The 25,761-nt window shown below is 56.4% G+C and overlaps 1 protein-coding gene across 7 annotated transcripts in view; it reads right to left on the bottom strand.

Annotated features, from left to right (window-relative positions):
- Positions 1-25,761, bottom strand: part of PIK3R6 (phosphoinositide-3-kinase regulatory subunit 6) — a 59,103-nt gene that overhangs the window by 12,118 nt on the left and 21,224 nt on the right. For 4 of the 7 annotated variants that reach the window (XM_047089667.1, XM_047089668.1, XM_047089666.1 and 1 more), the window contains 16 exons: positions 20,374-20,457; positions 19,858-19,949; positions 19,188-19,256; positions 18,193-18,325; positions 16,683-16,752; positions 15,306-15,489; positions 12,646-12,811; positions 12,291-12,377; positions 10,571-10,994; positions 10,202-10,280; positions 9,376-9,498; positions 5,632-5,742; positions 3,762-3,849; positions 3,413-3,483; positions 2,841-2,931; positions 1,133-1,248 (listed from right to left, as the gene is read on the bottom strand). In XM_047089667.1, the coding sequence (XP_046945623.1) occupies positions 1,133-1,248; positions 2,841-2,931; positions 3,413-3,483; positions 3,762-3,849; positions 5,632-5,742; positions 9,376-9,498; positions 10,202-10,280; positions 10,571-10,994; positions 12,291-12,377; positions 12,646-12,811; positions 15,306-15,489; positions 16,683-16,752; positions 18,193-18,325; positions 19,188-19,256; positions 19,858-19,949; positions 20,374-20,457 (1,988 nt within the window). Of the gene's footprint in view, positions 1-1,132; positions 1,249-2,840; positions 2,932-3,412; positions 3,484-3,761; positions 3,850-5,631; positions 5,743-9,375; positions 9,499-10,201; positions 10,281-10,570; positions 10,995-12,290; positions 12,378-12,645; positions 12,812-15,305; positions 15,490-16,682; positions 16,753-18,192; positions 18,360-19,187; positions 19,257-19,857; positions 19,950-20,373; positions 20,458-25,761 lie in introns of those variants that run through there. The other 3 variants (XM_047089670.1, XM_047089671.1, XM_047089672.1) reach the window with 3 other exon arrangements.

Below are 25,761 nucleotides of genomic sequence, written 5' to 3'. Positions count from 1 at the left end.
AAATAGTAACAGTCATTCCCTTCTAGAAAATGGGACTAGAAGTAGATTTGCTTCTTTGTGGGGTGTTTTGTTTTTTGTTTGTTTGTTTTTTGCATTTCCCCCAAATCACTGAACTTTTCTTTACAGGTTAAAACATTACTTTTTTTTTTTTAAGTTTATTGATTTATTTTGAGAGAGAGAGAGAGAGCAAGCAGGGGAGAGGGTAGAGAGAGGGAGACAGAGAATCCCAAGCAGGCTCTCTACTGTCAGCACAAAGCCCGACGCGGGATCTCAAACCCTGAGATCGGGACCTGAGCCGAAGTCTGACGCTTCACGGACTGAGCCCCTCAGGCGCCCCTAAAACGTTATTTTTAAAGGGGAAGATAAACAGTGAGGACCAGAAAGACAGCTTTGGTCTCAGCGACCACGGAGGCGACTTTGCCACCGTGGGGAGGGTGTTACCCAGATGATAGCGGGGAGGAGAGTTTTTGGCGGGAGACTGGAAACTAGGATGGAGAAGACCAGAGCACGTCTCCAGGCCACGAGGGAGGAGAGGTAGAGAAGGTCCACGCTGGAGAAAAGGAACTAGCATAGATGAATAACGAATAAAAGCCCAGAAGACAGGCAAGAGAAGGGCGTTGGGGTACAAGGGCAGGGGTCTGCTCCCATGGACGCAGGATTTATTCCAGAAGCACTCAGCCACTGAGCATACGGACTGAGTAGCGACTTGATGCCTGGGAGCGGAGCGGGGCTGAGAACAGGGTTCAGGCGTAATCCTGGGACCCACAGCCCAGCTGAGTGGGGAAGTGAAGTCCAGAGAGGCCATGAGATGGGGGAGAGTGGGTGGGTGCTGGGTCTCTATCAATAAGGGAGTCCAAATCAATAAGCATCAATCAGGGCAAAGGGCAGCGGTCGGGGCGATGAGGTTAAGGAGCCGGCTCGATGTGGTTCAAGGTTGGGCTGTTGGCTCTCCCCGGGCCTCAGTTACACCAGCCGGTGCTCCCCGGTACTCCACACACCAGGGGAGAGCAAATTCTCTCCAAGGGGAAGACCCAGTCCGACAGCAAAGGTTCAGAAGCCATCCCCCCTTCTCCGAACACCCCGGCCCGGGCCACCTACCTCGTTCGAGTAGCCCGTGCTGCCCAGTACTTACAGAGAAGGACCTTCCCGCCAAGTTGGAGGACTTGATGACCTCCGTCACGCTGACGTTCAGGCACGTGTGGTCTGCCACGGGAACAGCAGGTGGCGGGGCGGGGGCGGGCCCAGAAACTGGGGGGAACAAGATGGGAAGCAGGTGGCTGTAACGGGCCCCCCAACTTCCTGACTGCGCCTTGGTCCCGACCGCGTTTCAGTTCCTTCCTGAACATCCACTGCCTTCCCCTGGGGGACCCACAGGGTATCCCCTGTCACGGCAGCCACCTCCCCGTGCCTTTCTGCACCCCCTCCCGCACCCCTTTTCTGTGGAAGAAGGTGCGGTGGACCCTTCCTGAAGCCCCCGGCACGCGATCAATGGGAGGAGCGCAAGTTAGCGTGGGGGTGGGCGGGTGGGGAGATGCTGGTGAAGGAAATGAGGGAAATATAACTTAACAATTAGAGCGAACACGATAGTTTTCTAGACGCACATGAATGAGGACTTCATCTTCACTTGAGAAATGAAAGGACCGGTAGAGAGGTCATGAGGAACTCGCCCAAGGTCACACAGATGGTAAATGGCAAAGCCGGACCTGGAGGCCAGCCCCCATCCCGACCCAGAACCTGTGCTCTTGACCCACCTCTCGGCTAAGAGCTATCCCCAGGGTCACATGTCTCCCTTGCGGTGTTAAGGGTGCACGAGTGGGGGGCGCCTGGGGGGCTCAGTCGCTTGAATGTCCGACTTCAGCTCAGGTCATGATCTCATGGTTCATGAGTTGGAGCCCGGCATCGGGCTCTGTGCTGACGGCTCGGAGCCTGGAGCCTGCTTCGGATTCTGTGTCTCCCTCTCTCTCTGCCCCTCCCCTGCTCACACTCTGTCTCTCTTTCTCAAAAATAAACTAAACATTAAAGAAAAAAAAAGATGCACAAATAAAGGTGGGTCCCTTGCTGGGTCCCCTGCTTCGTTTGTCTGAAAGCCAGCACCCGGATGGCCTCGGTGTGAATCCGGGCTCTGACCCTTCCTCACGGACGTGACCTGGCCTCCAGCATTTCTCCGCCTTCAGTTACGTCTCTGGTAAAAAGCGGCTGGTATTAATAATGCCGATCTCACAGGATTCGGAGAGTCGATGTGTTTGACACAGAACATTGCCCGGCCTCTGATCAATGGGTTCGGTGACGTCCTCACTCACATCACCGAACTTTTCTTTCTTCCAGAAGACCAGGGGGCTAACGGAACAGCTCACGATTATCCTTCACTATCGGCATTTACATTGGTATCTTTTTAACATCTCTATTTTAGATTTGGAGCGTTAGATAGACTATCTTATTATCTATTAGATACATAGCTATTATTAGGTAATTAGCTAAAATTAGAGAGTTTGAGCCGGTGGTGCCTTTGGTGAACTGGGGATTACCTGCCCCCGGTGGAGTGACATTCAGAAGAAAACATCTCCAGACGCAACAGAGGCAGGAGGGCGGCAGGACCCCCTCCGTGTGGCCCCTCTGCCTTCCAGCTGCAGGGCAGGACCGAGGCCAATGCTGTTGCATGTCCCCCCGAGGTGAGGGCAGATACCATGCCGCACCCGGGCACCCGGTGCTCAGCCCTGCACGACCTCAGGATTGGGTGGGAGGCCCGATTCCTCTGGGTCACCTCATCTACCGTCACTCACCCCTTTTTCCTTCTCCCCCCACCCATCCCCTTCTCGTGCCTTCTCTCTCCAGCTCCTTACCTTCAGTGTCACTGGCTGCAAAGGTCTTCAGGACCAGCCCAGTGGCCCGCAGGGAAACGGCGACCTCTTGGGCCCGGTGGCTGAGCAGGGCCTGGAGGGGGATGCGGGCACCAAGGGGGTCCTCAGAACATCCCTGTCCCCCCGGGCACCCTCGTGTTAACAGTCCTGCTTCCCACCCCTGCCCTGAGATTCTTGTCCGAGTCACCAGTGTCCAAGGCGGGGCTGGCGGGGAGAGGCGGAGAGCACTCTCGGCCCCAGGGAGCACGGTCAGCCTCCCAGGCCCGAAGGGACACGTCTCCCATGCTATCAGTTCAAGCATCTGGCCAGCTAGGGAGCAAGGCATCCTCCAGCAACAGGACAGGCCCTTGTCCCTTAAATCACGTGGCCTCCTCGGCTGCGTGCAAGGCCCGTGGTAATTTGCTCATCCCCGCAAAACTCTCCAAAGGCTGGGGAAACTGGGGCAGGAGGTTCCGGCTCTGTCTGCTCCCACCAGCCTGTCCCTGATGCCTGCTTCCAACCCTGTGCCTCCCACCTCCTCCTGAGCAGCCCCCCGCCCCCCACGAACCACTCACCTTCTGGTAGCAAATGTTGAGCTCAGCCCCTGGGCCCTCGGCTGCGCCCCTCCTCCTGGGTGAAAAGCCATCTGAGGGAGGAGGAGGGAAGAGGCTGAATCGCGTAGGAGGCTCCTGCCCCTCCCGCCTCACCCAGGCCGAGCGGAGCTGCTGAATTGTGACAGCATCTCTCCTTGGATGGAAAGGAAGCATCTCGAGGGTTCCAGTCCAGGCAAGCTTGGAGGAGCCAAGGGCACCCCGGTATTTGGTGGAGTTGGGGGAGGGCATTAGGTGAGAGGCGGGAGGACGTTCCAGAAACAGGGCTTGGCCGGAGGTGCGTCAGTGAGCTCTGGGAAGGGAGGATGCTCACCTTTGGGGGGCTTGGTGTCTTGAATCTTCACCTTGAGCTCAGTGAGAAAAATGTCCTCTGCAGGGTGTTGGCTCAGGTCCCTGAAGATCTGGAGGGAGGGAGGAGGTGTGGATGGTTGGAGAGCTTCTGGAAGGAAGCAGGGCCGGGGCCCCCACCGTCCGGGCAGTGACTTCCCGGACCTGCCTGTCCACAGGTGTCCAGTGATGTAATATATTTACAAATGGGGAAGCCACTGGTATCAGCACCCAAGCCGTCCTCGACGGTCTGCAACCACGACGGTCTAATGCGGAAGGAACGGGGCACACGATTCACACAGGGGCAGGGCCGTGTGAGAAAATCTCTTGTGGACGCCAAAAGGGCCAGAGAGGGGGACCCCATTCCTGACTTGCAAGGCGAGACCAGCCAGGACGGAAGGGCTCGAGGGAGCTGAGCCATTCTGGGTTGGGGCTGGAAATCTGGGGCTGGAGGGGCGTCCCTGGGACCCTGATGGGTCAAGACAGGAAGCAGACCCTGCCACCGTCACAAACACAGGAAGAAACAGGACTGTGTGCGGGCCCCATCCCGACATTTTTCCAATCAAAGGATTACTCAGAACTAAGAACGATACAGATGCCCAACCCCAGAACCACTCCCGGCCTCCTGACAGCTTCTGAGCCAGGGCACAGTCCTGCTTGAGCCCAAAGCCACGTTATAAGTGCCTTCTAACAGCCTCTGCCCACGGTTGTCCATGCTGTGCACTGCTCCACGCTGCCGGCCTGGCCAGAACCAGCAAACCCAGGTCTGCTCCAGGGGCCTCTGGCCAAAGGGCAGTGACGGGATGCCTAACCTTTCAATTTATTTGCGCGGCTGAGATGTTTACTCCCTTTACCAGCCTGAGAGGTTTACTCCCATCTGTTTGTTTGACTTGGGTTGTTTCATTTTGCCTTTTGGAAACCAGCGACAGGAGCTAATTGCCTCATTTAGGTCAAAAAGGGGGAAGGTCATGAAGAAAATTTCCACCACGGGATGCAGAGTGAGGGACGAGAATCCGGAACGAGAGAGGAAGCAGCAGAGGCCGCCTCCCGAAATCTCAGGTTGAGGGGGACGGTCCCGGAGGAGGCGGGAACAGACCGGAAGGGCATGCATCATGGGGTTTTGCCTGAACTGGTTGGGGGGGGGCTTCATGTCTGCTGGGGAGGTGTGCATGCATGCGTAGGCATGGACAGAAGCTTTGGGGACACCTAATGGTCTCCACTTTCCCCCCAGCGGAGTGGGTGGCCAAGCCACTTGCTGAGAGTGAGGACTCAAGGAAAGCAGGGAAGGCGGGAACAGCCACTGCGGCAGGGAAAGGAGCAGGCTAGACACCGCGGGTGTGTCCGTGTCCGGCCAGAGGGCTTCGGCTTATTTTTTAGCAGGTGCTCAGGGGCCCCGAGCTTAGCAAGAGCTGAGGCGCACTTCAGCGCTGCCCTGGGCTCGGGTTTTGCTGGGAGGGGAGACAGAGGGGAAGCGAGGACGCAGGGGCGGAGGGGTGGGGGGAGAAGGGGAGGGGGCCTCGCAGGGGCGGCAGTGTGTGATCAGAGACTGGACAGTGAGCGTTGAGGATTTCTGAGATGAAGCGATTGCTGGGGAGAACTTTCGCAGCAGCCCTATCGCCAGCCCTCCGCGGGGTCAAGGCCTAAAGCATCTTTCCACGCGAAGATGTACTTCTGCTCAGGCCGCATGCCTGTGAAGTTAATGATTATCTGATTCGTCCAAAGATTGGAAAGACACGGTTAGCAACCAGGAGCGTCTGGGTGGGTCTGTGACGTGTGCCCTGCTAACCCGTGTCTCCCCAGAGCCGGAGTGTTTTGGCGGTGGGGTCCCGGGGGGGCGGGGGGAGGGCCATACTTACCTTGACTGTGTAGATCTGGAAGTAGATGGGTTGGGTGCCCATGCGAAGGTAGTAGGTGATGACATCGAGGATGAAGGGGTCCACGGTCCGGGATGTGTCCAGGGAGGGAGGCTGTGAGGGGGGCAGGGAAGGCCTTCAGCCGCCACCCTCCGGGCTATGGTGGGAGGTGCTGTTTTCGGAACGGAGAAGCTCCAAGGCTCCGGTGTCCCCTCTGTGAGGCACTAAACCCAACTGGTCCCTCAATGCAGTCCAGGCCCTGCTGACCGCCTGATGTCTACTCCTCAGGCAAATATACCTGTCCAGGGTCCCGGCCCCCCCAGGGCCTCTGATGCATTCCACTTTGCACAAAGACACAGGGGGCGCCTCTAGCTGGAAGGGAAGGAGCTGGACACTTGGGGTAAGGACCAGATGCTTGAGAACATAGCCAATGATCACAGGGGCTGAACTGAGTTCCAGGTTTGGATTAGGCGTTCACTGGCCAGGTGACCTTGGGCCCGAGAGGTGAGGTGATTTGCTGCCTCCTTTAGCTCTTGTCGTATTCAAGTATTATATCATTATCTATCTATCTATCGATCGATCGATCTATCGATCTATGTATCTCTCACACTGTTTCCAGTCTCTTCATGTGGAAACTGCGTTTGGACTAAGTGTGGGGGCCATACAAACTGCTAATTATTAGGGCAAAGCAAGCAGGGGGAACCCTGATTTCTACATGTGTCCCGGCTTGGGGGCGGGAAAAAAGGTACTAACCAAAGAGCAGAAGTGAGACCCGCATCAGATGTTCCTCCCCTAACAGCCTCCAAGTCTTATTTATTTATTAAAAAATGTTTTCATGTTTATTTATTTCTGAGAGAGAGGGAGAGAGAGAGAGAGAGAGAGAGAGAGAGAGAGACAAAGCATAAGCAGGAGAGGGGAAGAGAGAGAGGGAGACGCAGAATCCGAAGCAGGCTCCAGGCTCCGAGCTGTCAGCACAGAGCCCGACGCGGGGCTCGAACCCACAGACCGTGAGATCATGATCTGAGCTGAAGTTGGACGCTCAACCGACTGAGCCACCCAGGTGCCCCAAGTGTTTTTATTTTGGGGGAGATAGAATGAGCAGGAGCAAAGCAGGGGCGGAGAGAAAGCGTGAGAGAGAGAGAGAGAGAGAGAGAGAGAGAGAGAGAGAGAGAGAGAGAGAGAATCCCAAGCAGGCTCTGCACTGTAAGCACAGAGCCCGATGCGGGGCTCGAACCCACAAACCATGAGATCATGACCTGAGCTAAAATCAAGAGTCAGATGCTCAACCGACTGAACCACCCAGGCACCCCTGATAGCCTCCAAGTTTTGAGGAAAAGGTATTTCAATACTCGGCTAACCAGTCTTCTGTGTATGCACAAAGACACTTTTCAGGTAAGCAATAATTCAGGAAACAGGCCCCCCCCTACATTTTTATTAGAAGGTATAAGAAAGAACCCCAATCAATCAGGCAATAAAATGACACAAAGATCTCAGTAAAGTGTCAACTTAGAATATAAGGTACCCAGGAGTGTTTGGGGGGGGGCCCAGTCAGTTAAGTGTCAAACTTCAGCTCAGGTCATGCTCTCGCGGTTCGTGGGTTCGAGCCCCGCATCGGGCTCTGTGCTGACGGCTCGGAGCCTGGAGCCTGCTTCGGATTCTGTGCCTCCCTCTCTCTCTGCCCCCCCCCCCCCCCTGTTTGCACTCTCTTTCAAAAATAAATAAACATTAAACAAAAACTTAAAGAAAATAAGGTAGCTAAACTCAATAGACTCCTTCATACAACAGCAAGTGCTACCCAAATATAAGGGGAAAGAGACACCACCCACAACTACAAAAAAAAAAAAAGCCATCAAACGTAAGGAGCAGATTCAGCAAGAAAAACATGCTAAAAGTGTAGCTATCCTGAGGGACGTACAAGACTTTTGTAAATAAAGATAAATCCCGTGCTCCCACAGGGAGTAACTTAACACGCTAAAGAGGCTAAGTCTCTTCCAAATTTCAATCAAAATCCCAAGGTGGTGGGGGAGTGGGGTGGATTAAAAAAAAGAAACTTGACAGGGGCGCCTGGGTGGCTCAGTCGGTTGAGCGTCCGACTTCGGCTCAGGTCATGATCTCGCGGTCCGTGAGTTCGAGCCCCGCGTCAGGCTCTGTGCTGACTGCTCGGAGCCTGGAGCCTGTTTCGGATTCTGTGTCTCCCTCTCTCTCTGACCCTCCCCCGTTCATGCTCTGTCTCTGTCTCAAAAATAAATAAAAACGTTAAAAAAAAATTAAAAAAAAAAACACTTGACAAAATTCTAATATTTATCTGGAAACAGATATAGTCTGAAACATTTTCCGGAAGAAGAGTAATGAAGTCGGTTTATCCTGCCTGCTATTAAAATATGAAAGTACTAATGTGTCCGGAAATGAATGGGTCAACAAGAAAGAATAAAAATTTAGTAAACGAGAAAAGTGGCATTTCAGACTGATGGGGCAAGATGGCTTGTGCTATAAATAGCTTTAGGACAACTGGCTACACATTTGGAAAAAAGACATTCGCATGCTTCACACAAAGCACTGAAACCAGTCGCAGGCACGTTAATTTAAATGTGAAAACCGAGGCATTAAAAGAGTTACAGTAAATCATCAGGGAATATTTATCTACTCTTGGATGTAATTTAATCAGCAGAGGAGAACCTTCAAAGCAGGACTCCAAAGGCAGGTCTCTCAAAGGATAAAAGTTCTGAGTGTGACATAAAAATATTAAACTTCTGGGGGCGCCCGGGGGGCTCAGTCGGTGGAGCGTCCACCTCTTGGTTTCGGCTCAGGTCATAGCTCACGGTTTGTGAGTTCGAGCCCCGCATTGGGCTCTGTGCTGACAGCTCGGAGCCTGGAGCCTGCTTTGGACTCTGTGTCTCCCTCTCTCTCTGCCCCTCTCCTGCTCATGCTCTGTCTCTCATAAATAAATAAACATTAAAAAAATAAGTAAAGAAAAAAAAGAAAAAATATATCAAATTTCTGTAAGTCAGAAAACACTGCTGATGAAATTCGCAGGCAAATAACAGTGGAAAAAAACATCGGCAACACCTGACGGCTAAAAGGTCAAGATTCTCTTAGTAGTAGGGGCACCTGCCTGGCTCACTCAGCGCGTAGAGCCAGCGACCCTTAATCTCAGGGTTGTGAGTTCGAGCCCCACATTGGGGGGTGGGGTGGAGTTTACTTGAAAAAACAAAAAAGAGATTCTCTTAATATATGAAGATCTTTTCAAGTCACTGGAAGATGAACTCACGAGCCGCCTACCTGGAATCAAGCTGTCCGGTTCCGGGTGGGAGTCCACCTCTCGCCTTTTTACTTTGGACAAGTTCCCTAATCTCGCGCCTCAGTAGTTTGGTCTGTAAAGTGGGGAGATGGCTACACTCGCACCTGCCGACAAGAGTGCCTACTTGGTAGGGCCGTGGAGTGCGAGTGCCCTTGAACAGCGCCTGGCACCCGTAAGTGCTCAGGAAACACGGGCTATTACACTCATGGAGAGGCCGTCCCAGGAAGCACCTTGGCCTACACACTAAGGAAAGAATGTTTTGCTCGATGGTCTCCCCGGTGTTCCACCCAAAGCAGGTGCCTGGGGGAATTTCGACCACCAGCTTCCATTTTTCCTTCTGGCCTCATCCCACCCCGGGGGGGGGGGCGCGCCCTGGGGTTGACCCTTGAGGTCAAGGGTCAAGGGTAACATCTGAAATGCCCCCCCTCCCGCCCTCGCTGCCCCCTTACCATCTCTGCCAGCTTGTGGATGGCCGGGCACAGTGTGTTCACGGTGCTCTCGTACCACGGGTCTGCGCGGCCCAGGAATGTGGCCAGCTCTCTGAGCTCCGAGTGTCTGCATGATGCCTGTTTCTGGGGACAAGGGGACGGGGCAGACCCATCAGGCCGGGTCTCTGGCCAGAGGGTCCCCTCCGCAAACTGGCCTTGGGATTATGGTCCGATCACTGAACCTCTTGGGGCCTCGCTTTCTCTGCCACGTGAAGCCTATTAGGTCTTATACCTCAGATGAAGCTGGTAAACCCTTAACTGAGGACCGCTTGCTGGGGACATTGAACGACGATCTTCAGCCTTGGAAGTAGAGAGACAAATACTGCTTGGAATTGAATGCTCCCCACTAGGCAAGCAGAGCGGGGCAATCGAATAATCGAAAAGCCGCCAAGGCGAGTCTGGCCCCCAACAGATCAAAGGGCTCCCACTGCCCGAAGCTTCTTTTCATGGGATCCCAGGAAGCATGCTGTGTGTGCGTGGGTGTGAGCCCCTGTTTGAGGAGAGGCTTGCAATGAATTCCACCAGGAAAGCAAAACAAAACTCAGCACTGGGCAGGCTGCCCGCGCCCCCCCCCCCCCAGGGGACACTGAGCCTCGGGGGCCTGCGTCTGTGGCTTCCGGGACACAGACCCACAAGGGCTCCCCCAGCCCCGCATCCTAAGGAAGGGTGATCCTAGTCCCTGGGGCCAGGGATGGGGCTAAAGCGTGCCCCCTGCCCAGCCCCTGAGGCAGGGGACGCCCCTCCCACGTCCTCCCCGACGTGCCTCCCCCCTCCCCTGCCCAGCCACCTCGGGTGCCAGCACGGGGATGTAGTACAGCTGTAGACTGAGCCTGGGGGTGAGGCAGCACTTCTGGGTCTCTCGTTTCCTAGCAAAGAGGGCGGAACACAGGCGTCAGGGCAGGGGTTTGCGCTTCCAACGTTCCACATCCTGGTTCTGCTCTGTATTCTCTCTTGCCTGCGAGCGACCTACTCAATCTCTCGGCACCCGTTTTCTCATCTGCAGAATGGGCGCGGTGTGGTGACGAGGACTGCCGGGCTCGCCAGAACGTACAGCGCCGAGCTGGTGAGCGCAGTGCCCCCTGGCGGCGGCGGCGAGCTGGGTCTGACGCAGCCCCGCCCCCCGCCCCGCCCCGCCCCGCCCCCCTCCGGGCCCTACCTGAGGCTGTGGTAGGCCTGGGCCAGGCGCCCCAGCATCCTGTCGTCCCCCAGCACCAGCACCCTGGCCGTGTGAAGCCGCGACACACCAGGCAGTAGCTCCCCGTCCCCACTGGGCCTGCCCGTCCTGCGGTGTAGACCCGGGGGCCCGTCCCAGCACGCGGGCATCAAGACGTCCGGGAGCCGCACCCGCTTCTTGACGCCGCCTTTGCGCTGCAGCCTGGCGCGCTCCATCTCGGGGCTGCCGGGTAGGGGCAGCTCGTCAGCCCCCGGAGGAAGGTCCCGCTCGATGCCGCTGTCTGTGGACAGCATGGACACCCGGGCCAGCTCCCGGTCCGGCCAGAGGCCCTGCAGATCCAAGGCCTCCAAGTCGGCGCTGAGGCACAGCTGCGATCGCGGGCGCAGGAAGAGCACCAGTTCCTTCCCTGGGATGCGGGGAGCGGGGAGGAGAGGGGTCAGAGGAGGCTGGCAGGGCCTCACCCCTGCAAGGCCTGGGCTCCCGTGTTTCTCAAACACCGTTCGGCTGGACAGAAGCCCCATAAGATGCCCCGCGAAGGAACAAAGGTCCTGCGGTGAACAGAGATGGCGAAGCCCGCATATTCCTGACACCTCGTGTTGAGTACATGTACTCAAGGCTCTGAGAAGTCCTGCAGTAGTCAGCAACACTCGGTACCTTCCCCTTCGCTGACTCTGGAGCCCTCTTTATTAGCTTCCTCCTATCCTCTTCTTGTCTGTGGCTTCCCCTGGGACACAGAGAGCAGACCCTGCCTACTCCAGGAAAGACTTCTAGGCTTTTCTTTCTTTCTTTCCTTCTTTTGAGAAATGTTTTCTTATTTTTATTATTTTTTTTAATGTTTATTTTTGACACAGAGAGAGAGACAGAGCATGAGCAGGGGAGGGGAAGAGAGAGAGGGAGACACAGAATCTAAAGCAGGCTCCAGGCTCTGAGCTGTCAGCACAGAGCCCCACGCGGGGCTCGAACTCACAAACGGTGAGATCATGATCTGAGCTGAAGTCTGACGCTTAACCGCTGAGCCACGCAGGTGCCCCTAGGCTTTTCTAATCTACTTTCATTTTATTACCCACGAGGAAACTGAGGCCCAGCGAGAACACAGAGGCAGTCTAGGATGACCCAGCCCGTGCAAGGAGGGACTTGGGCCTAGTTCACCAGCCAGCACTTCCCCCAACCCCCACCACCCACCCCCACCTCTCTTGAGAAGAGCCAGGGACAGTGTGAGGGGAAGGCCAGTGTGGACAGAAGTGTGAGGCAAGCAGATCTCTCTGGAAAGACCCCTCCAGTTCCTGGAACTGTAACTTCTGTGTGACTGCCTCCTTCTTGGGGACATTCATTGTCTGTTGGCATCAGCTTGGGCATGTGGCCCTTTCTAGGTGAGGCCAGTGGCTAAGGCACCGAGCTCTTCTAGCATAGAGAAAATGCGTTCCTCCAGATGTGCAGAACAGCTCAGGGAGCAAGGCGCACACACGTGAACACACACACACACACACACACACACAGATGTGCACACACATACGCAAGGACATAAATAGATACACACACGTGATACACGCAGTCACGCAGACACAGACCTATAGGCCCATGAAAGCACAGTTGCACGCACACACACAAACACAGACACGCGCATGCACACGCACACAGTGAGAAACACACGCACACACTCATTTCCCTTCAGCTCTGCAGGGAGGAGGTGTGAGGCACTTACAGAGCTGTTCTTCATCCGTCCACAGGTGGAAGGTGATGTGGGGGCTGGGCAGAGGGATGTTTGGCTGCGGGGACTGCAGGGGGTCGCCTGAAAGAAGGGGGGGCGGGCTGTGGGATTCTCCTCTGCCCTCCCCTGCGGCTCCTGGAGGGCGCGGGGGGCGTGCAGAGACCCTCTCTCCCCCATATGGTCCCGTCCAGGCTTCCTCTCTGCCTGCTTAGCCCGGGACCGTCCAAGTTCCCCGGGCGGCCCTCGGTCCCCAGGCCCGCCCGCCTCAGCCACGCGCGGCAGGTGCAGCGCTGCTCTCCGGCGCCCCCCTGCGGGCCCTCGCCGGGCCTCGCCGCCCCCGCCCGCTTACCGCCGCAGCGCCCCCTGGCGGCCGCCTCCGGCCCCAGCAGCGAGCAGTAAATCTCCTCCAGCCTCTCCAGGTGTCCCTCCCGGCTCGGGCTGGGCTCGCTGGCCATCTGCTCCACGGCTGCCACCACGGCGTGGAAATAGCGCTCCAGGGCCTGGCGAGGGCTGGCCTGTCGGGGAGGGGCGCCAGAGCCTGGGTCCCGGCCCAGCCTCCCACCCCCACCCCCCCCCCCCACCCCCCGGGCTCCGAGGTTGCCCGATGCTGCCCACACCTGAGCGTCCTCTCTGTCCCCCACACGGGGCTGCCCCGCAACGGCGGGACCCCAGAGGGGCAGGGAGGGCCTCCCTTGGGTCAGTCTTCTGCCCCCGCCTGGATGTAAACTCCAGGAAGGCAGTCTGTTTACAGCGGCATCCGCAGCGCCTAGAACACGCCCTGGCGCGTGGTGGGTGCTCCCTAAATGGTTGCTGTATGATTATTTTCTCGCCCTTGTTCTTTCAATCAGCTCACTTTGGTTCCCAGCTATTTCAGAAGGGCAATTTATGTTGGTAATCTATATAAAAAGGCTAGAGTCACACGTCCCACTTAGAAAAATAACCAAGATGAATATAATCATCACAAACCCCTATTTTTAAGTGCCAGCCTGCCAAGGCTTTATGGCTGGAAGCTTGCCTTCTCTTTTTAAAAAGAGAAGTTAGGGGCGCCCGGGGGGCTCAGTCGGTTTAAGCCTCCGACTTCAGCTCAGGTCATGATCTCACGGCTTGTGGGTTCGAGCCCCGCGTCGGGCTCTGTGCTGACAGCTCAGAGCCTGGAGCCTGCTTCCAATTCTGTGTCTCCCTCTCTTTCTGCCCCTCCCCTGCTCGCTCTCTCTCTCTCTCCCTCCCTCTCAAAAATAAATAAACTTAAAAAAAAGAAAAAGGGAAGGGACTGTTAAAGAAGTTAGGGGTAGAACACCAAGTTGAGCCTTTCTCCTTAATGGGAATGGATGGGAACAGGTTTTGAAAGCTTCTCACTGGGCAATCCCATGCTCTTCAGCTCCTCCCTCCCGTGGTGCAGATCCGAAACCCTGAGAAGAGCCCTGCATTATGTTGTCTGCACACCAGGGCTTGTTTTCCTCTCTGGTCTGTGCTGGGGGGGTCTGCTGAGCGGGATCCTAACTTCCTGCTTAAGGGAGGGAGGGTCATTCTGGGTGGCTAGGGCCCCGATAAACACTTGTGGAGCGAACAGATAATGCAACGAGAAGATGACCGAATCGGAGTTAGAAGGGGCCATCGGGTCCATTTCATCTCGTTGCTCAATTTATAAATACGCTATTATTTATTGAGCACCCACGACATGCCAGACCCTGTTCTAGATGCTGGGATACAGCTGTGAACAAAACGGATAAAAATTCCTGTTCCCAGGGAGTTTATATTATAGTGTATGTCTCTCTCTCTCCACCCCCCCCATGATAATAAACAAGAGAAGTAAAATTTATAATACGATAAATTGCAGAGAAGAAGGATGTGAAATTGGGGGCAGGGGCTGACATTTTAGATAATGTGATCAGGGAGGTCTCACCGACAGGTGACTTTTGAGTAAAGTCCTAAAGGAAGTGAGAGAGCGAGCCGTGTGGATATCTGAGAGAATGTTCCAAGCATCGGAAACGGCATGTGCAAAGGCCCTGGCATGTAAGCATGCCTGGCATGTTTGAGGGACAATAGGGAGACCTATGTAGCTGGAGCAGAGAGGAAGAGAGGGAAACTACAGAAGATGGAATCAGATGGAATCAGAGAGGAAGCGAGGAGGTAGGACAGATCTCGAGGGTCTTGTAGGCCATTGAGATGTCTTTGGCTTTGATTCCATGTGCAACAGTGTGATAAATGCCATGGTGGCTCCCCGGATTCCCACCTTCAAGACTGAGGCACTCATTAGCCCCGCTGCTGGGAGCATTAGCAACCGTCAGCTGTCAGCCGAGTCCCTTTCCATAGTCAGCCTCCGGCAAAAAAAAAAAAAAAAAATGCCACTCTCCACGGTCATGTCCCTTCCTGAGGACCGTCCACGTCCAATAATTAATAGGTGCGGGAGTATTGAGGCCCGGCCTGTCACCCCAATTTGGGACAACTGTATACAGAGTTTGGTATCTCCTGCTAAAAAAGGGTGGTGGGGCTGTGGGGCCGGGAGGCGGTGGAACATAAGTTTGAGGTCGGAGAGATCTGGGTTCAAATCCTGACCCAGTCACTTTGTACCTGTGTGACCACGGGCAGGTTATCAACCTCTCTGTGCCCCAGTTTTAATGATTATACCCATTTCACAATGTTGTTGACACGTGGTGAGCCTTTTTTAAATGTGATACATGTAAAAAGTGTCTAACGCCGTGCCTGGGACACCACAGACATTCAGTCGACAGCACCTGTCCGGGTTATCGTCGTCTGTATTATTAAGGAAACAGACCAAAACGTCGATTGGGAATACATCTGGGTGGGCGGGTGTGAGCGATTTTTCTTTCCTCTTTTGGCCTGCGTGCATTCCCGCCCCGGATTTTCCTTAACGAGTGCGTACTCCTTCGGCATTGAGGGGGCAAGGGTGGTCTGAACCGGGGAGAAGGAGAGCAGATGGGGAGGAGGGCTGGCGTGTGCGTGCAGGGCCCCGGGCGCAGCCAAGGAGGGCTGGGGCGGGGCGGTTACCTGCAGCTTCCTCTGCAGAGCGCCTGCGTGGCAGGCGTCCCCCAGGGCGGCCTGCAGGGCGTGGGCGACCACGTGGCGCATGCAGGCCTCCGGCGTCTGCTGCGCCTGCGCCGCCTCGAGCTCCAGCAGCAGCGCGCCGCACACGGACGGGGACACCAGCTCCGGGTCCACGAAGAGGAATGCTCTGAGGGCAGAGGTGGGGGGGGGGTTGCTGCAGAGGATGGCTGCGGCGGGGAGAGCGCCTGGAAGGGCAGCGTGGAGCCCGCAGCCCCCGAGTATTTTGTTCCTCCAAAAACAGGAGCCGCGGATTCCAAAGTCTATGGGGGTTGGGGCGCCTGGGTGGCTCAGTCGGTTGAGGGTCAGACTCTTGATGTCGGCTCAGGTCATGATCTCGCGGTTGGTGGGGTGGCGCCCCGCCTCGGGCTCTGCGCTCACGGCTTGGGATTCTCTCTCTCCCTCTCTCTCTGCGCTGCCCTCTCTCAAAAATAAATAAACTTAAAAAAGAAGTCTCTGGGGGGACAGCAATAGGGAGGAGTGGGGACTGTGGCAAATCAGAGAGCAGGCAGGAACAGCTGGCCCCCGTTGGGTGCCCCCTAGTCTCGCGTCCAGGCAAGTCCCAAGCTAAATCCTGTCCCCCACCCCCTCAGCTCTGTGGTCCACTGATGACATCGCCCTCCAGGAGGGACCCTAATTCCTTCCTGCCCAAGCGGACTCTGGACCCTGAGTGAGCCCTGCCTCCTCCCATCACCCTATCATGCCAGCGCCTGGCTCTCCCTCCCGCCCCTGCTCTCCTTCCCGGCTCCCGGCTCCTCTGGGTCTCTCCACCTCACCTCCCTGCACCCCCCACGAACACAGCCTCAAGCCACACCTTCCAGGGCGGGGTCAGCAGCGGCACCCCCAACTTCGCCTGCCCCTCTTCCCCACACCAACAGCAGACATTTCCTCAATCTTATCCGAAGGGCCAGGCACAGATGAAAGCCCCAGATTTCACGGTGTGACTGTGGCCTGGACCGTAAACAGCCGGGAGCCACCTCTGGCCAGCTGGCTGGCCAGCTGATGCTGCATCATGGCCAAGGGCGGGACGGAGGTGGAACGACAGAACTCCAGGCTGGCCCAGTGCTCGTGTCGCCTTCTGCATGTGAGCGGGAGGGCTCTGAGCCAGCCCCAGAGGACAGACCCACCACCCTGCTTCCTGTGATCTCCGGAGAAGGCAGGCCCCGCCCACCCTTGCAAATACACTCCCCCCGGGACAAATGCCATGGACAGGAAACTCTGCTGGGGTTCCTCTCCACCCAGCCTTGTCCCCCTCAGTGAGCAGTCATGGCGTCCCAACACCTGGAGGGGGCGGAAGCCAGCATGCTGCCAGGGGTCACTCACCTCTCCTGGTAGGGGTACAGCTCACTCGTCAGGTTCTGCTCGGCAATGACCAGCCTTTGGTACAGTGTCCCTGCAAAGCAGACCGCATCAGCCAACCGGCTTCTGGTCTCTGACCCCCATTTCGCACCCTCCACAGAAGGTGCTGGGACTTTTGAGCTCCAGGAACCTCGGAGGAAAAGCAAGACCGTGGATGTAGCTGCACTGCAGCTCTTATCTGAGCCGGCTCTCACCTGGGACAGGTCTCACCTGGGAGAGCTCCTACCTGGGACAGGTCTCACCTGGGACAGCGCCTACCTGGGACAGGTCTCACCTGGGACAGGTCTCACCTGGGACAGCTCCTACCTGAGACAGTTCTTACCTGGGACAAGTCCTACCTGGGACAGGTCTCACCTGGGACAGGTCCTACCTGGGACAGGTCTCACCTGGGACAGACCTCACCTGGGACAGCTCCTACCTGGGACAGGTCTCACCTGGGACAGGTCTCACCTGGGACAGCTCCTACCTGAGACAGTTCTTACCTGGGACAGGTCCTACCTGGGACAGGTCTCACCTGGGACAGCTCCTACCTGGGACAGGTCTCACCTGGGACAGGTCTCACCTGGGACAGGTCCTACCTGGGACAGCTCCTACCTGGGACAGGTCTCACCTGAGACAGCTCCTACCTGGGACAGCTCCTACCTGGGACAGGTCTCACCTGGGACAGGTCCTACCTGGGACAGGTCTCACCTGGGACAGGTCCTACCTGGGACAGGTCTCACCTGGGACAGCCCCTACCTGGGACAGGTCTCACCTGGGACAGGTCTCACCTGGGACAGCTCCTACCTGAGACAGTTCTTACCTGGGACAGCTCCTACCTGGGACAGGTCTCACCTGGGACAGCTCCTACCTGGGACAGGTCTCACCTGGGACAGCTCCTACCTGGGACAGGTCCTACCTGGGACAGCTCCTACCTGGGACAGGTCTCACCTGAGACAGGTCCTACCTGGGACAGCTCCTACCTGGGACAGGTCTCACCTGGGACAGTTCCTACCTGGGACAGGTCTCACCTGGGACAGCTCCTACCTGGGACAGGTCCTACCTGGGACAGCTCCTACCTGGGACAGTTCTCACCTGGGACAGTTCCTACCTGGGACAGGTCTCACCTGGGACAGCTCCTACCTGGGACAGGTCTCACCTGGGACAGCTCCTACCTGGGACAGGTCTCACCTGGGACAGCTCCTACCTGGGACAGGTCTCACCTGAGACAGGTCCTACCTGGGACAGCTCCTACCTGGGACAGGTCTCACCTGGGACAGTTCCTACCTGGGACAGGTCTCACCTGGGACAGCTCCTACCTGGGACAGGTATCACCTGGGACAGACCTCACCTGGGACAGGTCCTACCTGGGACAGACCTCACCTGGGACAGCTCCTACCTGGGACAGGTCTCACATGGGACAGCTCCTACCTGGGACAGCTCCTACCTGGGACAGTTCTCACCTGGGACAGCTCCTACCTGGGACAGCTCTCACCTGGGACAGCGGTCTCGGTTTTCAGCCTTATGGCGCAGTCCAAGGCGACCGTGCAGTAGGGGGCGGGCAGGGTTAGCAACCTTGTGCAAAAGGTGTAGGTTCTCCGGTAGAGCTCCTCCGTGATGCCCGTGGCCTGGGTGGGAGGGAGGAGTTGGGTGCCCAGAGCCCTAGGTCACAAAGGGTGCTGGGTGGGTGGGAGGGTGGGGTGGAGAGGAGGAAAGGCAGGTCTGACAGCCAGACCTGGGCTCACACCTCCCTCCCAAACGTACACCCCTAGTCTCTTCGCCCGGCACCTGAAAGACGCCTCTCGGACACCCCACTCAAACTCGCCCCAAAGGGGATCCGTCTCACCCTGTCCTGCTAGCAAATCCACTCCCCTCCCCTCCCCTCCGCTTGTCCGGGCAGCGCATTCCCGCGGGGCTCTAGCCTGAAAACTTGGAGTCTCGTCTCCAGCCCGCTGGGCGCGATATCCCGCAGGCATGACGCTCCCAGTGCAGTGGCCACGGGGTCCGCTTCCTCCTGCGCCTTCTGCCTTGGCCCGAGCCCAGCCCCCTCCCGCCCCTGGATCCCGGCAGCCCCCGAACTGTTCTCTCTGCCCCTCATCTCCCTCGCTGCCCTCTCCCACCCCCCGCGATCTTACACAGCTCCTGATCGCTGTTGTCGAGACATTTTCTCCGTGGCTCGTCCCTTTCCTAAGCAGGGATCAGTGATGGCCCCCGGGGCGCATGGGAGCAATCCCGAGGACCCCATTCCGCCATTCGAGGCTCTCATGCCTCCCGCGCGCACCGCTTTCCCAACTTCCTCCCCAGTAGCCCGCTTTGTGTATTAGGGGCAGGGCACCGCGAGTGTGGAGAAGACGGTTTGGGGCAGGCCACCCAAGAGTTCTCCTAGGCGCGCCCAGGCAGAGACTGCGTGTCTCCTGCGGGAGAGGACAGTGTCTGGCCCTGCCACGTGTGGGTTGCCACGACCGCCCTGACCCTCGGCGTCACGCTCACCTTAGTGAGCACATACATTAGCGTGTGCAGCAAGGGAATGATCGCATGCCGGATGTCTTCGCTCTCTGCCTGGAAAACAGGAGAATCGCAGGGCATTTACTGGTCTGGGGGCCCGGGGGAGGGGGCATGGGGTGGTGTGGAGGGTCACTTTCGGCGGTCCAAGAACGATTTTGAAAACGTCACCCTAAGGGAAGCAGGGCAAGCCCCGGAGGCGGGGCTTGCCCTGCGCCTGGGGGGCGGGGGCGGGAAGTGCCAGGCCCTCCCCCCACTCTTCCCCTTGCAATGCAGGAGACAGCCAGAGTGGATATTATTTTTTTATTCAATGTTAATAAAAAATCACGTCAAAAAAAAAAAAAAAAGAAAAGGTCATAAGAAATAGGCACTTATGTTTATCGGTATTCTGTCTCTCTGCCAGTGGGGGCTTTTCCATTAACGGTCCTGGGGGAACGGGCTACGTCAAGTGAAGTAAGGAGAGTCAGGGTCAAGAAAATCTCACTGACAGAAGCGTGCAGGAGGGAGACACGGCTGGCAAACATCATGCTGACAGCCCACAAGTGACCGGAGTCTGGGGGACGCGGCTCTGATGGCCCCGAGGCCGCAGCTGGCTGGGTCTCTCTCTCCCTCTCCCTCTCTCCTACCCCCGCCCGCCTCCCCGAAGCCCAGAACCCACCTTCTCCAGTTCTCTGAGCAGAATGCGGACCAGAGCCGGACTCTTTCCAGGATCTCGCTCCACCTTCTTATGCAGGGACCATCTCCACATGCCTGGCCGGGAGAAAGGGGAGCCCGGCACACGTAGGTGGGGCAGGGGGCTCTTAGCGGGGGACCCCCGGAGCGGGACCCTGCGCCCTGGAGCCCCAGACCGTGACTCTGACCAACCACGAGTCTGACCCCTCAGCTGGGCATCTGGCCCTGGGGCCACATGGCTGGACTCCTCACCCATGGAATTCTGCTCTGCTGATTTTTGAGGACAGGGGCCTCTCAGGGCGGAAAGGCAGGCAGAGGGACACTAGGGGGACACAGGTGTATGCCTGTGGCTTAGGGACCGGCGATGTTTGTAGGTCTGCGCCCGGGGCCGCGTTTCTGGGAGTCTGGTGGGCGCAGAGGGTCGAGGGGAATTTGGTTCGCCGGGGGGGGTTGGGAAGGTGGTTGGGAGAGATCGTGGCAGAGGCTGCCTGCTGGCTTTTACCTTGGTTGCTCTGCAGGGACGGGGCCTGGGCGCCGAGCTCCCGGAGCACGGCCTGCACGCTCCGTTGGAGATCCAGCTCGGCATCTGGGCGGCAGGGGCGGGCGAGCATTGAGGCCAGGAGCGTTGGGGCCCCCGGCGTCCCCCTCCCTCCCACCCCTGCACTCCCTGAGACCGTCTTCAGCCCCCCTTCTCCAAGCCCCGAGAGGTGCCCCAAAGTGGCCAGCTCGGAGCAGACAGCGGGCACACGGGCCCGAAACACAGCCTTCCAGTCACCATCTCCGTGTGCTCCGTAAAACCAGAGTGCTGTCAGTGTGCCCCCGGCGGTACACGGGATGGTTTTATAGGGCCTTAAAAGGTCCTAAAACAATCGAATCACTAGGCTGTTATTTTAATGTGTGCTCGAAAAAAATTTTTTTTTAATGTTTCTTTATTTTGAGAGACAGAGAGCGCGAGCGAGCAGGGGGGGAGAGAGAGAGAGAGAGAGAGAGAGAGAGGAGAGAGAGAACCCCAAGCAGGCCAGCGCAGAGCCCGACATGGGGCTCGAACCCACAAACCACGAGATCATGACCGGAGCCGGAATCGAGACTCAGACTCTCAACCGACCGAGACACCCAGGCGCCCCTGAAAAACAATATTTCTAAGGGGTTCCTCAATCGATACATGAAGTGAAAATTTAAAGCCAACCGAAAGAAATGGGTCAGATAAATGCTGGGGCAGGAGGTGACCGTGCCCCTGATCAAGTGAACTCAGGCTCTAAGTCGCTTTCCCCACCCCCACCCCCCATCTTGGCCCCGGTCCTGCCTTCCGCCTGCCTGTGGACTGGTTTTAGCAGAACCCTCTCAGCAGGAACCTGCACCCTCGGTGTCTCCTCCCAGGGATCTCCCATCCGCTGGCCCCCTCGCCGTCCACTGGCTACAACCCCCCAGCCATCTGTCTCTTTGGGGGCCGAGCCCAATCTCCGTCCCCTGTTGAAATGGCCTCAGATCCAGTCCTCACCATCTGAACAAGTGAGGTTCACTGGTAACGGGGAGGAGGCCCCTGGCCCATCTCCCACTACGGGGAGGTTAGCTGGGCTCTGTGCGGGCAGCCCGTCGCCCGCTGTGGGGCCACTACGGGGAGCCGTGGGCCCTCACAGTCTCCTCCTCGGACACTGGGGCCCTTCTCCGTGCCTGACTTCCACGCAGGGGTCCCCCAGCCGCCCAGCTGAGCCCTTCTCTTTCTCCTTCCCTCGGAGCCAGATGTCGGTCCGCACCCTCTCCCTTTCCTGCCCCCAAGGTGTGCCCCCCACCTCGGTCCCCGCGTGGCCACCCTGCTTCTCGAAGGCTCCGGACTAACACAGGAAGCCCGGGAGACGCTGTCCACACCACAGACCCCTCTTTACCACCAGCTCCCGACAAGAGATCGAATTTACAGGCAAGCGTGTGCGTTCTTGGGTTCTCGGACGCTGCAAACCACACGCGTGTCTGGGGTTCCTCTTTCGCTTGTTTGTCAGGAAACTTACAGTCAGACTGGGGCCCAGCGTCACAAATCAGCTCATCTCAGGGGTCAGGGACCTCTCCTCCCGCATCCTCTTCCTGCTCTTGGTTTACATCCTACTGAACATAGATCTTAATTGCCTCGAGCGCCTTGGGAAGCAAGCAGGATCGAGATCACAATTTTCAGAAACCAGCGGGTTGCAGTTCAGGAGTTAGAATGGGGTTAGCCGAGGACCCGGGGTGAGCCGGGGCTTGGGGACCGGCCCCTCCAAGGCTCTGGCGTGAGCTCTGTTAAGTCGGCCACCTGGCTTCTCCAAAACCCTCACCTTCTACCTGCCTCTCCCCTGTCGCCCTGGGGCACATCGAGGCCCGTTCTGGAGCCTTCCCTGAGGCTGAGAACGGGCACTGGCTGTTACACCCCACGTCTGGCCACCCAGCCGCCCTGCTGGGCACTGAAGCATCCCCCCACACTGGCCAGGATCACGAAGCCTGGCGCGAAGGCTGGCCGCAAGCTGTCTTCCCATCTCCCTGTCTCCACCTTGCATGAAGATTTAAGGAGTCAGTGCAGGCTGAGTTATGAAAACATTATGTTATGTCTACTTTCTTCTTTCCTCCTTCCTTCCTCCTCCTTCTCCACCCGCCTCACCAAGGACCACACAGGCTGGGAACCGTGAACGCGGTGATCTCCCCCTTGCCCCCTCACTCAAAGGGCAGTCAAGCCTTTGTCTTCTGAGCCCTGGGTTCCTCCGCTTTGCAAAGGGAGCTCAGCTTTTATGTTTCAGAGAAAAAATAGAGAAGTTGCCAGGAGCCCCAGGAGACAACCCCAAATAAAGTGTGTTTTCGAAAGTCTGGGCAGCCAGAACAAACTCTCGGGCTTTGGTCCACATCTGGCTTGCAGACGTGTTTTGTTTGGGCTTGCAGAGTGTCTCGAAAGGAAAGAAGAGGAAAAGGAATCAGCTGCCAACATTGACAAATCAGGAGATTTTGCATAAAAGTTGGGTTTCTGGCATCTCTTGAAAGTCCGTTGACATCAGGCACGCATTCTCCTCACATGGGGGCAATCGATGGGGCACAGCTATTCCGGTTCCTCACAGTGCCTCCCCTCCTGGTTTCCCCCATCCACACCCTCTACCCGGCCCCTGAGTTTGAGACCCCTGTCTAGGGGACGGAGACGATGAGCTGGATTATCTCAGAGGGGTGGGGGTGAAGGCTGATGCTTTTAGTTCTAGAGGAGAGTGATAACCCAAAGGGAAGCAGAGAGGCTAGAGTCCCCTGGATTGGGGGAGCCCAGACCAGGGCTGGCTGGGACACGGCTCACTGGGGGTGGCAAAGATCTCGGCTGAAGGCAGGTGAGCACGAACCTCTGACCTTGAGGGTCACTGCTGTGGTCTCCTGGGTCACCTTTGCCAGCACTCAAGAATGTCCCCAAAGGAACCCCCTCTCTCCCTAGGCACCATGCAAGCCTAGCCAACCTGCTCAGGGGGCTGCAGCTACAGAGGACTGAAGACCACGGACTTTTCCATCATGAACACTTTGTAACCCCTGGGCTTACAAGATCACAGAGAGGGGGAACCACCCCCAAGTGAATGACATTGCAATTTGTACTGGCCGTGGCAAAGGAGAGCTTGAAGCTGGATTTGACTGCATGAAGCAAAAGAAAGAAATGGAGTATTTCTTGTGCCTCAAGCGTCTCAAGGTTGTTCATATACGACATGCACGTCTACCATCATTCTTGACTCAGAACGGCCAATAAAGAAATAAACATTCCTAATTATTATCCTCCCCTCCATCCAGGAATGTGGGATATTGTCACGTTACTATTAATATCTGACATTTAAATAGCACTTGAAAGGAATACACACAGAAAGTCGTACGCAGGCATGGCAAGACAATGTCATGTGTTCATCAAACCAATCTCATGGTTGTCGCGGGTAGACGGGAAGACTACATTTCCCAGACTCCCCTGCAGTTATGGGAGCCATGTGCTGAGTCCTGTCCAATGGAATACGGTAGACACAACATACGACACATTCACGCCTGGTCCTAAAACCCCCTGCACTAGGCCTCCACCTCTCTCTTCCCATTCCGTGGTGACCTTGGAAGACATGTTCAAGATGGCGGTACCACAAGAAGGAGGGAGAACTCAGTCCCCGGAAGACTGGAGCCCACGCTGGATGGCGGTGTGCGAAATAAGCATTTGTTGTGCTAATCCACTGACATTGGGGTTATTTGTTACGGCGGCTAGCATTCTCTGACTGACCCGTGTACTTGCAGAGCATTTTCTGGCATATTACCTCATTGAATTCTCAGCAGAGCCCTGGGGGTTTGCCCTCCAAATACTCTTCTCTCTGTTTTTTAGATTCCAGGTCGAGAGCTCTTACCCTTGCCCCATATTGCCTCTCCAAGCACAGAGGTCAGGCCCAGAGGGATCGGAGAGGCTCTCATCCCATTTTACAGATGGGAAAATGAGGCTCTGAGGGGAGAGGTGATTTACATAAGGCCACAGAAATGCGGGAAGAGAGCTTTCGCTTCGGCAAAGCCTCTTCTTCTAAAGCTGCCCTCTTACATGTGTCCACCCACCTGCTTACCCGGAAAAGGGAGAGGAGGAAATTCCCAGGTGAGACTATGAACATATGTCTTATCTATGAGTGTCTGGGCTTTGAGTGCTGAAAATCAATATGCTGGAAAAAGTCGCCCGCACAAAGATTCCCAGCTCTCAAACCAGGGTAGGTGTTATGAGGCTAAGGAGCCAATAGGGAGGGATGGAGAAGTAGGGTTTCAGGGTCCTGACCACAGTAGGACTCCCTTCGCTCAAGGGCCACTCTTCAATTTCTGGCCATTCCAGCCTTCTGTGATCCCAGACAGAATCACATCTCTCCCAAATGCTTCATAGAATGTTTTCCCTTTCCCCCCTTCCCAATCTTGGCTTCCCAGGAGAATCACTCAGAAAGCTTTAAAAAACACTAACGTACAGGGCACCTGGATGGCTCAGTGGGTTGAGCGTCTGACTCTTGATCTCATGTGTCATGAGATCAAGTCACACGTTGGGCTCTGTGATGACTGTATGGAGACTGGGATTCTCTCTCTTCCTCTCTCTCTCTCTGCTCCTCCCCTGCTCTCTCTCTCTCTCTCTGCTCCTCCCCTGTGCGTGTGCTCTCTCTCTCTCTCTCAAAATAAAATAAAATACAATAAACTTTAAAAAACCTCACTAATATACAGCTCACCCGAAACCAATTTAAATCAGATATCAGAGTATGAGAACTAATGTTTGTTTGTTTGTTTTTTAATAGCTCCCCAGGACAGTCTAATGCATCATCAGGATGTGAATTACTGTCTTAAGTGATAAGCTTAGAGTTCTGGGTAATTGACCTGTTAGTCAAGAAAGGAGTCAAGTGCTAAAATGCTCAGGCTTCACAGAAGACAATCATCCCTGCATAAGAATGAAGGTCACAGGGTCAGAATGGCTCCTTCCTGGCTGTCACGGTGGCAGAAGGAGATGCAAAGGAAATAATTGGAGAAAGTTGAAAGTTGTCATTGTTTGTTAGCTTGTTTTGCAATAGGTGTGGTGTCTGTTCAGAAATGTAACTATGGTGGGGGGGGGTGGCGCCTGGAAGGCTCAGTCTGTTAAGCGTCCGACTTCAGCTCAGGTCATGATCTCACGGTCCGTGAGTTCGAGCCCCACGTCGGGCTCTGTGCTGATGGCTCAGAGCCTGGAGCCTGTTTCAGATTCTGTGTCTCCCTCTCTCTCTGCCCCTCCCCCACTCATGCTCTGTCTCTCTGTCTCTCTCTCAACAATAAATAAACATTAAAAAAATAAAAAATAAAAAGAGAAGAAACGTAACCCTGGGAGCTGGGCAGTAGACATCAGTGCTCGAGGTCCAGCCATGACATGGAGAAAATCTTCCAAGATTTT

The sequence above is a fragment of the Lynx rufus genome, unplaced genomic scaffold, assembly GCF_022079265.1.
Source record: "Lynx rufus isolate CCGP_SWC_20201006 ecotype Redwood Valley unplaced genomic scaffold, mLynRuf1.p SCAF_28, whole genome shotgun sequence".
Classification (NCBI taxonomy): domain Eukaryota; kingdom Metazoa; phylum Chordata; class Mammalia; order Carnivora; family Felidae; genus Lynx; species Lynx rufus.
Note: the sequence above shows the minus strand (reverse complement) of the source record. Positions and strands in the feature narration are given on the sequence as shown.